This window comes from Gorilla gorilla, chromosome 4, assembly GCF_029281585.2.
Source record: "Gorilla gorilla gorilla isolate KB3781 chromosome 4, NHGRI_mGorGor1-v2.1_pri, whole genome shotgun sequence".
Lineage (NCBI taxonomy): Eukaryota > Metazoa > Chordata > Mammalia > Primates > Hominidae > Gorilla > Gorilla gorilla.
In genome coordinates this window covers 64,366,131-64,380,838 of record NC_073228.2, presented here as the reverse complement: position 1 = coordinate 64,380,838, position 14,708 = coordinate 64,366,131, and the positions used below count along the sequence as shown (strand labels likewise).

Genomic DNA, 14,708 nt, shown 5'->3' with positions numbered 1-14,708 from the left:
GACCCAGATGTCTGAGGTGCTTCCAGCTACTCTGGAACTCTGGGTTAGATGTCAACAGGGAGCCAGGGTCTTGGTCACTTCTCTCCATATAAAACTTAATGGCATAAACAACCAAAAAAAAAAAAAAAGAAAAGTTAATGGTTATAACTCCTGAGTTCAAGCAATTCTCCTGCCTCATCCTCCCAAGTAGCTGGAGTTACAGGCACGCACCACCACGCCCGGCTAATTTTTGTATTTTATTTTATTTATTTTTTTTATGAGACAGAGTCTCGCTCTGTTGCCCAGGCTGGAGTGCAGTGGTGCCATCTCGGCTTGCTGCAAGCTCCACCTCCCAGGTTCAGGCCATTCTCCTGCCTCAGCCTCCCAAGTAGCTGGGACTACAGGCACCAGCCACCACGCCTGGCTAATTTTTTGCATTTTTAGTTTCACCATGTTAGCCAGGATGGTCTCTATCTCCTGACCTCGTGATCCGCCCACCTCGGCCTCCCAAAGTGCTGGGATTACAGGCGTGAGCCACCGCGCCCGGCCTAATTTTTGTATTTTAATGGTGATGTGGGTTTCACCATGTTGGCCAGGCTGGTCTTGAACTCCTGAATCCAAGTGATCTGCCTGCCTTGGCCTCCCAAAGTGCTGAGATTACAGGCACGAGCCACCGCACCCTGCCTGGAAAAGTATTTCTTAAAGGGAAGGCAAGAAAAGGGCGAAAAAAAAAGATTCTCCAGTGGTGAAAATTTGGGTATAAGCACCAAGTAGGAGGACACGTGTGGGGAAAGGATCAAGGGAAAGGGCTCTCAAAGCCAGCCATTCAGACTTCACCCAGTGAGGGCCCAGTGCAGCCCCGAAACTGATGTTTCAGCTCCCAGCCTACCTGAACCTGCCCAGGGGCCAGGGATGGCCAGCACAGCATCCCCAAGGGACTCTAGTGCCAAAATGGCCACACAGTCATGCCCATTCCATATCCATCATCCCCAACAAAGAACTCCAGCCCCAAAGTGCTCGTAACAAAGAAATTTTAATGCATAAGGCACAGTAAGAGGCTGGAATCATTAAGCATCCTCAAACACAAAGGACCCAGCAGGCTGAGCAAAAGAACAGAGACACTCTCCCTCACTACCACTGGGCACCCTGGACAGTCCCCTGAGGAGTAGGGGGCATCCAGTCTTTGGCACGGTGCCTGGGGGCAGGAAGTGACTAGCATGGTCCCAGCTACCCCTCTGTGGGAATACTGCCACCAAGAGGCAGCTCTTTGGTCTGGATAAAGTCAGTGCAAATGTCCAGGGGTCAAGCTCTGGAGGAATGAGGGTGGCACAGTGCCCTAGGGCTGGGCAGTCTCTGAACAGTCTCCTCAGCCCTCATGGGCAACATGTGGGCTTCTTCTTGCTGGCAGTTAGGTAGAGGTTGCTGTCATCACTGTTGATGCCTAAAGAAGGGTGGAAAATATGTGAAGCAGGGATTGGAGGCTCACTGTGCCCTCTGCCACCCTCAACCAGGCAAGCACTCACGGACAACATCCCCAATGCGTCGAGCCCCCGATTTCTCCAGCTCAGCCAGCACATTGGCCTCAAAGGTCAGTGCTGCCACACGGAAGAAGAATTCTCGGACATTCTCACCTGACACAGAGAGCAGATAGGTGCTCAGGGGCAGTGCTGGGTCTGGGGACACAGGGCACAGCTGGAGGTGTAGCAGTGAGAGGAGAGCCAGGCAAGAGTGTCACAGCAGAGCCCTAAAGCCTCCAACTCACCAGTGAGAGATGAGACTGCCCAGTACTCAGCCTTCATCTCCTGGGCCACCTGGAGGGCGTCTTTCTCCATCAGCGCATACTGAGCAGGGGTCTGAGAGAAGGCCAGAGTCAGAGGGGGGCATTCCCTCACCAAGCTGGGAAGTCCCCCCACTGGCACACTCACACTCAGATCCTTCTTGGAACCTACAAGGAAGAGAAGCACACTGGAAGGGTCATTCTCCTTCAGAGCATCAGCCAGCCACTGCCTGCCATGGGAGGTGGAAAGTAAGGGATGAGTGAGCCTGCAGGGCCCCTCCCGCTGACATTCATAGGCCCAATTACCCCCTCTCTGGTCCTACATGCATTCTTCTTCTTCCTGACCACCCCTCTGTTCTGAACCCTCTCTTCCCGGAGCCTCCCATTATATTGCAGGATGCTCACTTACTTGGTATGTTCCAGAGATGCCACATCATTCAGGTTGAAGACAATGATGATGGCTGGAAGAGTGGCAGAAACAGCCCCAGGTTGACAGGGAAGACACTACTGCTCATTTCCCCAATCCTTCCAGCTCCATATGAGAAGCCATGTGCACTCTGAGACCCACCTACCCCACTTCACCCAGCCCCTTACCTTGAGCTCCTCTATAGTAGGTTGACGCAATGCATTTGAACCTCTCCTGTCCAGCGGTATCCCAACTGGAAGGAAGGAAGAGTGAAGCACAGGTATGTATCTTGGGGGGTGTGGGTGCTGGGGAGAAAGGATAGCTGGAAGGGGTGTGGAAGCACTCACAGCTGCAAACTGAAGGGGATGCCCAGCACCTCAAATCGTTCCATCTCGAAGTCCACTCCAATGGTGGCCTTGTAATTCTTATCAAAGGTGTCTTTGCAGAACCTGAGAGGGTACCAGATTCTGTGATCTGGAGCCAGCCCACCTGGCTAGGCTTGGCCCCACCCTGCCCAGCTCAGCTCCAGCACCCCCTTACCTATTAATGAGGCAAGTCTTCCCCACCGACAGGTCCCCCACCACAATGACCTTGGAGATCTTAAATCTGCTGGACACAAGAGTGGGCAAGGGGAGTGGGCACGAGCTCTTTCACCCTAGGGAGTTCCAATGCTCCCGACTAGGTCCAGAAAGGTAGCTGCACCCAGGCTGAGGGTATTATAGACACCAGGTGTCCCAGGCAGCTGCGTGGACAGATGTGCTGGGGAGGAGGAGTGTTTTGTGCTCCAGAAGCAGAGAGACATGAATTTGAATCCCAGCTCTCACACTGATTAGCTGTGTGACTTTGGACACGTTATTTAGCCTCTCTAAGCCTCAGTTTAAACATTTAAGTAAAGTTAGTATATATTTTACTGGGTCGTTGTGAAGGTTAAAATGAGATAAATGTCCTATATTCTAAGACACCCTCCCCCCCGCATTTTAATGTCTGAAATCAGGATATATCTTAAGTGATGGAGTTTTCCATTCAATAAAGATGATAGTACCCAACACTGCCTGGCACACAGCAAATGCTTAATTAATGGTGCCAACTGTTATCAGTATTACCTTTAAAACCCACAATAAGACTCATCCCTGTAAGCACAGCCAGACCCCTGCCCTGGGGCTCCATGGATGCTATGTGGGGATCTGAGCAGGTGACCACCTTCCCATTTCAGACACCTTAGTCTCTACTCAGAAATCCAGCTGCCACCCTTCTACCCAACCCCATCTCATAGAACTCACAACAACCTTGTTGGGAAAAAAGGAGGGGATACAGGGGCTTAAAGAGGGGGAAATAACCATATAGCTGGTAGGGGCTGAAATGAAGCCCCAAGGGGGTGGTTGTTTACCCTCGCTATGACTACAGAGTTTCCTGGGACCTCCTCTCTTTGTTGTGGGTGTCCCTAACTCACCCCACGGTGCCTGTCCGGTGCTCCTGGCAGGCGCAGGTGACCCGGGGGTGGAAGTCTTTGTGCCCGTGCAAAGCGGCCTCCTTCCTCAGGCACTTAGTGGGAAGGATGGAAGAGAATGGAGCTTCCTACTCCTGGCCTTTGTCCCGCAGCCAAGCGGCCCGGGTAGGGGTGGAGTGCAGGGACCACCCAGAAGCACCAGGCCTAGCTGGGTGGCAGGGCTGGGCCACCCAGCCCTGCCTGGTCTGGTGCCGCCTCCTCCTCGCCCACACCCCGGGCTGTAGACTGAAGCCCGACGTGGCCCCGGCGCCTACCTGGGGCAGCTCCGCCAGGACGCGATCCCTCCGCACGGGTGCCAGAATGTTCATCCTGCCTGCGGCCTTGCAGGGCGCCCTGAGAAGGCGCCGAGGCCGGATTCGCGTCAGCGACCCGGGCGCGTGGAGACCCGACGATCACCCGCGGCCGGGGTGTCCCGACTACAACTCGGGGCCACGGGGACCCTACGGGAGTCCGCGGTCTCGGAGACGCTACGACCACCGCGGGCCACGGAGATGAAACAATCACCCGGGGCCGCGGCGAGCCCAAAATCACCCGGGCCCTGGGCGTCCCGAAGATGACTCTGGGGCGAGGAGACTCCTCGGCCGCCAATTGGGGGCAGGGAGTCCCGTCTGGTGGGGGCCGGGCCCGCGCAGACCCTACGATTACGCGGGGCCGGATAGTTCCTACGATTACGCGGGGCCGGATAGTTCCTACAATAACCCGGGGCCGCGGAGACCCGACGTCATCTCGGGGCTGAGGCTGCCCTACCATTACAGAGCGGCCCGGGGGCGCGGAGCGGCCCCGCCACACGGGGTCAGTGTGGGCAGAGGCGGCGCTGCCAAGGCCCGCAGGCCGCTGGAGGAGGGGGCGAGGGGCCCAGTCCGGCTACAGGGCCTCGAGTCCCACTCCGCTCGGGCTCCGCCAACGCTGTAACACGATCCCCGGAAATTCCTGGAGAAGGGCCGCCCCCCGCCCCTCTCCTGGCGGCTCCAGGCCTCGCTGCCCGCCCTCGCCACCCCCTCCTCTCCACCCCTCTGCGTTGCCCGGCTCAGGCTCCCTCTTTTGACGCTTCACCGGGCACCAGGACCGCCCCGACCCAGGCTGGAGCCTATCCAGATAGGGACTCCCCAGGCTGCTCTCCCCTGCACCTCTATGCCCGGCTGCGCCTTCATGGGGACCCTTACCCAGCCGAATTGGTGATGGGGAATCGGAGACTGCTGCGCAGCATCTGGCGATGCCAGGAACCAGCAGGGAGGGGAAAGGGAGAGAGAAGGGGCCCAAGGAGAGGCGGCGCTTCCCTCCTCAACTCCAGGCCTGGGAGGTGACTCATAGAGTCTGCCCCCTCTCGCCCTTCTGCCCTGGGAGGTCGGGGGTGGGGGTGGTGGAGGGGAAGCGTGCGAAGGGGGTGCCAGGGTTAGAATGAGGTGCCCACCGAGGAGAGAGACGTCTGAAGTCTGGCGTCTTTTTCTTCAAGGCTGCTGTGTAGATTGTGAGGTGGGAGGGCTGAAGATCAAGTTCCCTCGAGGGAGGTTAAAGAAGGGCTAAGTGGACCCGGAAACTCTGCTCTTTGGGGTGGTCTCCGCTCTGGGAGGCGGGGACTCCCCTCTGGTATGGGTGTTCATTGTTCTGGCCCCATTGGAATCTATCCCCCAGGGACAACTTCTCCTTTGTGCAAAGTCCTGCCGGATAGAAGAGGGGGCAGTGCACAATCAGTTTCACCGTCAAAGGGGACATGTCTGGTTTTATGAAGGGAGAGGGAAGAAGAAAGGATCAAGTGGGGATGGGTTAGGCACACACCTTAGGAGAAGCAAACCTGAGTGTTAAGAAACCTTTCTCTGTGTCTGGAGCTGAATTTGAGGATGTAAAGATGACCAGGACACGGAAGGGAAGACTAGTTTAGGGCAGGGGATTGTGAGTGAAGTTACTAACCGGAAGAACTAGCGAATCTTGGAGAAATGTGTGGAATTTTCATAGAACTTCAAGTGCATTATCAGGAAATGCAGTAAAACTTGACAGTATCAGTGTCGCAGGTAAAGAGGGGCAGGTGTGGCCGCCTTGTACTTCCTCTGACACTTCCCCCTCGTGACTCGATTATTTATTTATTTATTTATTTTGAGACAGGGTCTCACTCTGCCACCCAGGCTGGAATGGCTCATTGCAGCCTCGACCTCCAGGGCTGAAGCGATCCTCCCACTTCAGCCTCCCAAGGAACTGGGACTACAGGCACGCACCACCACGCCCGGCTAATTTTTGTATTCTTTTGTAGAGACAGGGTTTCGCCGTGTTGCCCAGGGTGGTCTCGAACTCCTGGGCTCGAAGCAATTCGTCCACCTCGGCCTCACAAAGTGCTGGTTACAGGCGTGAGTCACCGCGCCCGGCCCTGACTTGATTTTTTTCTGCCACCAAATCACTGTGTTATTGATAAACCACATTCCTCTCTGGACCTCAGTTCGACCGAGCAAATCCTGCTCCAGCACTCTAGAACTTAGCTGTATCTAACTCCCGAGTCAATCCAAATGTGTTCTTTCCTCTTGGCAGCGTTCCTGCCTCCTGGCATGGCAATCCTCTTCCCTGAGACTGGCAGTTGCTCAAGATGGGACGCTCCCGGGACCAGACCCGAGCGACAGCCGGCTACGCCGTCCGCTGGCCTGAGCAAATAAACGCGTGTCTTCAAAAAACTACAGTCCCCATGGTGGCACGCGCCTGTAGTCCCAGCTACTCTGGTGGCTGAGGCAGGAGAATGGCGTAAACCTGGGAGGCGGAGCTTACAGTGAGCCGAGATCGCGCCACTGCACTCAGCCTGGGCGACAGAGCGCTCAAAAAAAAAAAAACTACAACCCCCATGAAGCTTTAGTGCCTTTGAGGGGAGGAGTGGCGCATGTTTGTTCACGCACGAAAAAGAAATTAAACCTAACTACCGTTCCCAGAGGGCGCCGCTCTGCAAATTACCCAATCAGCTCTAAGTACAAAGCATCGCGAGTCTTTAGTGAGCTTTGGCGCTATAAGCCCGTGGGACCGGGCATTGGAGACCCTTTTCACAAGATGGCGCCGAAAGCGAAGAAGGAAGGTGTGTGTTAGTGATGGGGCCGCAACTGGTTTACCGGGGATTGCCGCGCCGCAGAGCGAACGAATTGGGAACACGGCTGCTGGGCTAAGCCCTGAGGGCTCTGCTCCGGGGCTGCTCCCTGCGTTTCGGACACGCTGCAGTATACGTGGGCCGCGTGGGCCCAGCCTCGTGGGCTGAGTTCCGGTAGAGGGAGTTGGGGGGGGCAACGCGGCAGGCATCATCCGCCAGGGAGGGCCAGACATTCGGCTCTGGGAAGCTACACGCATCCACTGGTTGGAGCTCCATGTCCCCGGGCCTGTAAGGAATTGGTGCCCTCAGCTTTAACCATTTTCCTTGTGGTTCATGTTCAACCGGGCTACATTACCCGCCCCTCTCTCTGCAGCGTGGTTTTGCGATGGGGTATGTGTAAAATTCGTAGGACATTTTCTGGAAAGTATCAAGCGTTCGTTCAGTGCTACTTTGTTTCATAGTCGTATCCCTGGAGTTACTGAGAGTTGGTCGCTTTCGCCTCTGGTTTCGTGCATATGATGGAAAAGTTTTAATCTCCTGATACTTGTGATGTCTTCAAAGGAACCACTGATGCACCCATGGCCAGGGTCGCCCACTGCAGTTCTTGGGGCCGGAAGTGACCGATTTCTAAATCCCGCACCCACGTTTTCTTTCCTTTTCTCCCAGCTCCTGCCCCTCCTAAAGCTGAAGCCAAAGCGAAGGCTTTAAAGGCCAAGAAGGCAGTGTTGAAAGGTGTCCACAGCCACAAAAAGAAGAAGATCCGCACGTCACCCACCTTCCGGCGGCCGAAGACACTGCGACTCCGGAGACAGCCCAAATATCCTCGGAAGAGCGCTCCCAGGAGAAACAAGTCAGTACTGCCCCCTGTACCCATGAAAAGATTTGGGTATTCTCCATTGGTAATTTGGAAATTCACTCACTCTGCGTGATGGTTTCTCAAACACAAATTGTGTCCAGTGTGCTTCTCTAATTGGAAGTATGAGGAGATTGTTTCTGCTGCATTTACAAAACTGGCAGGATCAGCCCAGAGGCCGGGCGCGGTGGCTCACGTCTGTAATCCCAGCACTTTGGGAGGCCAAAGGGGGCGGATCACTTGAGGTCAGGGGTTCGAGACCAGCCTGAGTGACATGGAGAAACCCCGCGTCTGTTAAAAATAGAAAATTCGCTGGACGTGGTGGCGCATGTCTGTAATCCCAGCTACTCGCGGGAGGCTGAGGCAGGAGAATCGCTTGAACCCGGGAGGTGGAGGTTGCGGTGAGCGGAGATCGTACCATTGCATTCCAGCCTGGGCAATAATTGTGAAACTCCGTCTCAAAAAAAAAAAAAAACCCTGAGTCTCTCAAAATTTGTTAGGTTAATTATCGCTTCACATGTGGTCACGGTTTGAAAACTTATTTTGGGGGGAGTATAAAGTAGAATACAGAGATTCCTTGCTCATAGCTCCTACTGCTATAGGGAACAATCCTTGAGGGTGAGAACGTGGATTGATTCTTGATTGATAATGGGGATTCCATTATCTGTATTTGGCAGTTATGGCCTGCTGCGGTGTATAGAAGCTTCTTTCCATTCATTTTCCCGAATTTTCATACTGCTCAAGGAACGGTTGGGGGGAAATGGGCAGAAGATTAGGCACTTGAGTATTTGAGCTATCGATAATAACTGATTTTTTAGGGAGCACAGATTTGAGTAGAGCCATGGTAGTAGTACCAATGGGTTTTTGCTGCTTCTACTCTTTCTTAACAGAAAAAGTGGATTGTGTTCATATAGGAAAGCAGTTCACAGACTGTCTTCCTGCCCCTCCCACCACCAAGCTGGACCTAGAATCAAGTGTGACTTTAAATGGGGAAAGCTGTGTTACAGTTGTGCTTAAGCCACTACTGTGGCTTAACCTCAGCTGTGCATAAGAATTTGCTCCTGGCTGGCCGGGCGCAGTGGCTCACGCCTGTAATCCCAGCACTTTGGGAGGCTGAGGCGGGCGGATCACGAGGTCAGGAGATCGAGACCATCGTGGCTAACACGGTGAAACCCCATCTCTACTAAAAATACAAAAAAAATTAGCCGGGCGTGGTGGCAGGCGCCGCTAGTCCCAGCTACTGAGTCCCAGGCTACCTGTAGTCCCAGGCTGAGGCAGGAGAATGGTGTGAACCCAGGAGGCGGAGCTTGCAGCGAGCCGAGATCTTGTCACTGCACTCCAGCCTGGGCAACAGAGCGAGACTCTGTCTCAAAAAAAAAAAAAAGGGGGGGGGTGGAATTTGCCCCTGGCCCGATTCTCCTGCCTCAGCCTCCTGAGTAGCTCGGACTACAGGCGTGCACCACCACGCCCAGCTAATTTTTGTATTTTTAGTTGAGAGGGAGTTTCATCATGTTGGCCAGGATGGTCACGATCTCTTGACCTCGTGATCAGCCTGCCTCAGCCTCCCAAAGTGCTGGGATTACAGCCATGAGCCAGCACACCTGGCCCAGAGATGATTCTTTAATCACTTGAGGTGTAAGAGCCCTTCAAGAGAAAGAAAAGGCACAACGGGCCGGGCGCGGTGGCTCACGCCTGTAATCCCAGCACTTTGGGAGGCCGAGGCGGGCGGATCACGAGGTCAGGAGATCGAGACCATCCTGGCTAACACAGTGAAACCCCGTCTCTACTAAAAAATACAAAAAATTAGCCGGGCGTGGTGGCGGGCGCCTGTAGTCCCAGCTACGCGGGAGGCTGAGGCAGGAGAATGGCGTGAACCCGGGAGGCGGAGCTTGCAGTGAGCCGAGATCGCACCACTGCACTCCAGCCTGGGCGACAGAGCAAGACTCCGTCTCAAAAAAAAAAAAAAAAAAAAAAAAAGAAAAGGCACAACGTTCTGCCCCTGGGATTGGGGCTTCAGGCCCTTAGATTTCAGGGTGCAGATGATGACACTGTAAAGCGACCAAAGTCTGAACAAAGTGATTGGTACCTCGTTGTCTGATGCACCTAGGCTCTCCTGGCTCTGGGCTCCAAAAGAGTGGGCCCAGGCCAGGTGACCCCATTTTGCCTCCCCCAGGCTTGACCACTATGCTATCATCAAGTTTCCGCTGACCACTGAGTCTGCCATGAAGAAGATAGAAGACAACAACACACTTGTGTTCATTGTGGATGTTAAAGCCAACAAGCACCAGATTAAACAGGCTGTGAAGAAGCTGTATGACATTGATGTGGCCAAGGTCAACACCCTGATTCGGTGAGTTGGGCCTCAAGGGATGGGGAGCAGGCTGGACCGGCAGTCTGGAGCCAAAAAAACCTGCATTTCATGAAGCTTTTTGAAGTTTAGGTAGTCCTGGTAATGCAAGACTACACGTGTAGTCCGAGCTATGCAGGAGGATCTCTTGAGGCCAGGAGTCACCCATGATTGCCCCACTGTACTCCAGCCTGAGCAACCAAGCAAGGCCCTTTTTTAAAAAAAAAATCCCCTGGACCTTTCAGCAGGGGAAAAAGGTTCCTTGACTTAAACTTGGTGTAGGTTTAGCAGTGTGTGTGAGCCTTGAGGCAGGAATTACAGGCTGCTTTAGTTACAGACCTTTGTGTGGACCTGAGGCAATGCTTTCTAGGACTTGATTGGGGGTTGGTGCTCATTTTCTGGGTCCCTACTCCTATTGGCAAAGGCAACTAGAGTGCAACAAGTGGCAGATTACCTTGGTTTAAGTCTTAATGTGGCCTGTGGTGTTTCCCATAAGAGAATTGGCTTTGTGGCTTCATGGTGTCCTCTGGGCTAATGATGGAAAAATCATTATTGGAAAAGAATGACATGAACAAAGGAACCACTGAAGTGCCGGAGGACTGGCGGAGGAAGGGGGAGGGTGTGGGGGCAGTGAGGGTGGCAGGGACTAAGGCTTCCTTCTCTACCCTAGGCCTGATGGAGAGAAGAAGGCATATGTTCGACTGGCTCCTGATTACGATGCTTTGGATGTTGCCAACAAAGTAAGTTTCCTTCCTACAAACCCCTTAATGCTCACCCCTTGGGTGCAAATGATGCATGTTAGCGACCAAAGCCTGATTTTTGCTGATTAGTCATAATTAACTGACTGCACCCCTATCCTTGACAAACCTTATCCTCACATTCCTCATTTTGCTTTCTAAAAATAACATTCCAGCTTAATCTTCATATTTCAACTCCAGTAACGAGGCTCCCTTTTGTTTTTCAGATTGGGATCATCTAAACTGAGTCCAGCTGCCTAATTCTGAATATATATATATATATCTTTTCACCATATACATGCCTCTCTGTCAATTTCTGGTTGGGCTGGGAGGCCACACATACACACTGACATGACAGGGCTTGGGCAAGACTCCTGTTCTACTTATCCTTTTGAAATACCTCACCCTGCCACTCCACCATGTATGATCACTCCAGAGATCTTTGTGACTAGAGTTAGTGTCCTAGGAAAACCAGAACTCAGAACTTGCCTCCATGGTTGAGGGTAACAAGCTATACAAGAACCCCTTTTATCCCTGGAAGAGGCTGTGTATGAAACCAATGCCCAGGGTTTGAAGGGTGTCAGCATCCATTTCAGGGGAGTGTGGATTGGCTGGCTTTCTGGTAGCATTTTGTCCTCACACACCCATCTACTATGTCCAACCGGTCTGTCTGCTTCCCTCACCCCTTGCCCAATAAAGGACAAGGACTTCAGAGGAGTACTTTCATTAGTGTTTTCAATAGTGTGGGCGCAAGCTCAGAAGGTGGAGAGGCTGGCCTCAGAGGACACCCAGGCTTGGGGCTAAGTCCCAGTGTCCATGTGGAGCTGTTTCTGGCCTTGTCCGTTTTTGTTGTCCCAGGCTCTGTGCCTCTCACTCAGTCAAGAACTTGTCTTTGTGTTGCTTCTTTGGGACACGCTCAGGGCAGAAGTCAGAGCGGAGGAGGCGGGAAAAGTAGATTATGATCATCACGTCCAGCATGAGCAGGATACCCAGCAGGAAGGTGCCCAGGGTCCTCTGGTTCACATAACGCAAGAAGAAATGGGTGAGGTAGGCCTGAGGGGCCAGGCGGAAGAGAAAGTACATGACCAGGTTCACATACTTGTTAACCCGGTAGAGGAGATGATCGTGGGCATTACTGATTTTCATCATCATGCGAATGGTGAGGAAGATGTTGCTGACTTCCACCAGTAGTGTTAAGACACCCCCACCGACAAAGCTGCTCCAAAAGATGCCGGAGAAGAAGGCACCCATGGCCTAGAGGGAAGAAAGAATAGGAGTTAGGGAACCCAGATGCAGATGCTTTCCTGGAAGTTTGTGGGGGGTGGGTATCAGATTGAGGGCTGGAAAATCCCAAATTTCCCCCTGGAATAATAGTTTATGGTAGATAAGATGCTTTGTTTTGTTAGTTCAACATTAATAGATTTTGATTCCTGCTCACAGCTTCTGGCTGTGGATGATGTTCAGTCTAAAGAGGCAGTGAAACCATGGGTTGCTGGCCTCAGTGAACAAGCACAGACTGCCAACCTCCAGCATCCTAGCATAAGAAGTAGCACACAGGTCGGGGGCGGGTGGTAAGAAAACACGGCCTTCTCTCAGATTCAGAAAGACGGAGCTGAGACTAGATTACTGACACCAGGCCTATACCACATAGTCTGCTTCTCTCTTACCATGATGTGATGGACAAGGTATTCCCAAGAGGCTCGCGTCTGTCCGCTAGCCACGATGTCCACCGTATCGTGGATGAAATACCCTAGTGGAGGGATGGGGCAAGAGATCATGAACTGAACAAGCAGCTTCCTTCTCCCTGTCCCCAATTTGCCTCCCGCTTCCTGGGCAAGACCTACCCGCAGAGAAGCAAACGAGCAAATAGCCAGAAAGTGACCACGCCGTCTCAATCTCCACTAACATGTCAGGAGTCTGCCATACACTGGAACGGAGGGAAGAGGAGGCTCTGCATTTCGGCACCCTCAAGGACCATCACCTTCTCGGTTACCCTTCGCAGCCCCGGGGGAGCCTGGGCTCGCGCTAGTGGCTGACTGGGAAGCTAAGAGTGGCTGGGCAAAACCCAAGAGCCTCCAGTTTCCCAGGGGCGATCCCCCTCCCCTGGGGCCACACTGCGGCTTTTGGTTGGATAGGATACCAAACGGGATCAGGTGAGACTGCGTGGCCTCAGCCCGCCGGTGAGCGATGGGGGTAGTAACACAAGGGCCGGCCCCGGCTCCCCGCTGAGGATCCCCTGGCCACCTCATTTCCACAGTCGCTCACTCACCACAGCAGTGCCCAGATCCCCGACACAATGGAGTGAGCGAAGGAGACGAGCAGGTTGTGCCAGCGCCAGGTGCGCAGGGGGTCGGCGCGCACGTGCACGGGTAGGGGCAGGCGACAGAGCGTGCGCCGGAGTGCCCGGAAGGTCAGCGTGGCGCCCAGGAGCAGCGGCAGGGCGGGGTGCAGCAGTCGGGGCATGCTGGCCCTCCCTGCCGTCCGCCCTCGAGGCCGCCTCCTAGGGCTGTTCTGGGAACCGGGGTCCCTCTCGGGCCAGTCCAGGCCGGCCGCCTCTCCCGCCGGCCGCCAGCCCCACACAGTTGGCGAAGCCCTCTAGGCCCCTTGGCTCCTCCTCGCCCTCCCTGCGAGGCCTCTGCCCCCGCCCCCAGCCGCCCGCGCCCCCGCCCCGCCCGCCTGCCCCCGCCCCGTCCGCCTGCCCCCGCCCCTCAGGCGCTGCTGCCGCGCGAGCCAGGTGTCCCCGTGGCCTCTCGGCCACCAGCCGGCTCCCGCGGACTTCGGGTAACTAGGAGCTGTGCTGGGGTCGTCGTCGCCGAGACACCCCTCGCTGGCGCCTCCCGACTGCCGACGGAGTCCCCGCTGCCCTCGCTCGCCTGGCCTCATTAACCCGCGTCCCCACTTTTCCCCGGGCCACCGGCTACCCCGCCCTGGGCGGGTACCGCGAGAGCTCTCTCCGCCCTCTACTTTCTGCGCAGAGCTGGACGGGACCCGACACGCCCACGCCCCCTAAGTCCTGCTCCTGAGGTGGGTTCGGGAGCCCCGCGTCCGACAGTGGTCTCCGTGCAGACCCAGTGCCCCTACCGCACCACTCGCAGTCTTCTGGCCGGAGTCCCGTGTTTACCTGTCCCTCCCGCGCCCGCGAGGTGGGCACTTGGGAACTGCTGAGTAACCCATCGCCACCTCCTCCCGCCGGCTCTTAAACTCCTGGGGCCGGGCGGCTGTCACAGTCCTCCCTCAGACAGTCCCGGCCCTCGGCCCGGCTCCCCGGAGGCTGGGCAAGCAAGACCTCCGATTTGCCGGGACAGCTGGAGTGACCCGCGCTCTCCAAGCCGGTAGCTTGCAGCAGTTGCGGCTCCTAGCCACTAGGTGTCAGCCTGCCCTCACTGTGGCGCGGGCTCCCCCTCTCGCCTCCCAGCGAGGCAGCTGCTTTCGGGGAGAGTTTAGGTATAAACTCTGGGCGAAAGGAGGAGCAGCTGAGAGCCAGCGAGGGAAGTTAAGCGGAGATGAGAGCGGGGAGGGAGAAGAGGGTGGTAATAGAGGAGGGGCGGGAAGAAGCGGGGGAGGGGAAAGGTGCTGCGGGCGGGAGGAAGCCAAAAACCTGAGGCGCAAGGACCCAGGGACCAAGCCGTTTGAGTGTTTTCCTCCCCTATGGCTCCAAGGTTACACATTAACCCCTGTGGGACTCTTAAGTCAACCAAAGCCCAGTCGGTTTCTAGGTGAGAACACGGGTGTCCTGGGTGAGCGGCTTTCCCGCCCCTCCCCTTGGCTCACAGAGCTGCTCTGTCCGCCGGCCGACACCGGCCTGAGCCAGCGCCCTTCCAGCAGTCATTCCACGTGGATGGGTTTGGATACCCTTGCGAGGGCCAGGACAGGGGCAGAAGATAAAACGCCCCTTTCCTCACACCCCTTGCCCACTCTGATACAAGGACGCTAACCTTCAGCTAGTGACCATCCTCCTCCTGAATACTGAGGTTTTCTTTTTTTTTTTTTTGAGATGGAGTCTCACTCTATCGCCCAGGCTGGAGTGCAGTGGTGCGATCTCGGCTC

The 14,708-nt window shown here is 55.1% G+C and overlaps 3 protein-coding genes and 4 non-coding genes across 20 annotated transcripts; 5 read left to right on the top strand and 2 right to left on the bottom strand.

Moving 5' to 3' along the window:
• Window positions 1-993: 993 nt before the first annotated feature.
• RAB34 (RAB34, member RAS oncogene family) lies at window positions 994-5,196 on the bottom strand. 12 transcript variants are annotated; one of them, XM_019026466.3, is made up of 11 exons: window positions 5,081-5,196; window positions 3,924-4,136; window positions 3,613-3,704; window positions 2,703-2,771; window positions 2,510-2,611; window positions 2,351-2,415; window positions 2,166-2,217; window positions 1,905-1,986; window positions 1,742-1,832; window positions 1,503-1,610; window positions 994-1,420 (listed from the first exon to the last, which is right to left on the bottom strand). In XM_019026466.3, the coding sequence occupies exons 2-11, from the start codon at window positions 3,975-3,977 to the stop codon at window positions 1,353-1,355; spliced, it is 783 nt and encodes a 260-aa protein (XP_018882011.1). In that variant the 5' UTR covers window positions 3,978-4,136; window positions 5,081-5,196; the 3' UTR covers window positions 994-1,352. The 12 variants fall into 12 exon arrangements, with proteins under 12 accessions (XP_018882011.1, XP_018882012.1, XP_055244646.1 ...); XM_019026467.3 differs by having other exon boundaries at window positions 3,924-4,002; window positions 5,081-5,194; XM_055388671.2 differs by having other exon boundaries at window positions 2,703-2,768; window positions 5,081-5,190.
• RPL23A (ribosomal protein L23a) lies at window positions 4,855-11,381 on the top strand. Of its 2 annotated transcripts, none has more exons than XM_004042019.4 (6): window positions 4,855-4,969; window positions 6,187-6,715; window positions 7,391-7,574; window positions 9,751-9,927; window positions 10,595-10,664; window positions 10,889-11,381. In XM_004042019.4, exons 2-6 carry the CDS (start codon window positions 6,691-6,693, stop codon window positions 10,901-10,903), a joined length of 471 nt encoding a protein of 156 aa, XP_004042067.1. In that variant the 5' UTR covers window positions 4,855-4,969; window positions 6,187-6,690; the 3' UTR covers window positions 10,904-11,381. The 2 variants fall into 2 exon arrangements, with proteins under 2 accessions (XP_004042067.1, XP_018882002.1); XM_019026457.4 differs by lacking the exons at window positions 4,855-4,969; window positions 6,187-6,715 and adding exons at window positions 6,984-7,012; window positions 7,098-7,114 and having other exon boundaries at window positions 10,889-10,956.
• Window positions 7,234-7,300, top strand: LOC115934820 (small nucleolar RNA SNORD42). Its single transcript, XR_004070563.1, has one exon. It is a non-coding gene; the product is annotated as a small nucleolar RNA SNORD42 (small nucleolar RNA).
• On the top strand, window positions 9,610-9,681 carry LOC115934835 (small nucleolar RNA Z17). The gene has a single exon (XR_004070577.1). It is a non-coding gene; the product is annotated as a small nucleolar RNA Z17 (small nucleolar RNA).
• TLCD1 (TLC domain containing 1) lies at window positions 10,152-14,622 on the bottom strand. Of its 2 annotated transcripts, none has more exons than XM_004042018.4 (4): window positions 13,783-14,622; window positions 12,506-12,588; window positions 12,329-12,411; window positions 10,152-11,915 (listed from the first exon to the last, which is right to left on the bottom strand). In XM_004042018.4, exons 1-4 carry the CDS (start codon window positions 13,833-13,835, stop codon window positions 11,532-11,534), a joined length of 603 nt encoding a protein of 200 aa, XP_004042066.1. In that variant the 5' UTR covers window positions 13,836-14,622; the 3' UTR covers window positions 10,152-11,531. The 2 variants fall into 2 exon arrangements, with proteins under 2 accessions (XP_004042066.1, XP_004042065.1); XM_004042017.4 differs by lacking the exon at window positions 13,783-14,622 and adding an exon at window positions 12,931-13,298.
• LOC115934821 (small nucleolar RNA SNORD42) lies at window positions 10,453-10,516 on the top strand. The gene has a single exon (XR_004070564.1). It is a non-coding gene; the product is annotated as a small nucleolar RNA SNORD42 (small nucleolar RNA).
• On the top strand, window positions 10,706-10,775 carry LOC115934836 (small nucleolar RNA Z17). Its single transcript, XR_004070578.1, has one exon. It is a non-coding gene; the product is annotated as a small nucleolar RNA Z17 (small nucleolar RNA).
• Window positions 14,623-14,708: the final 86 nt, after the last annotated feature.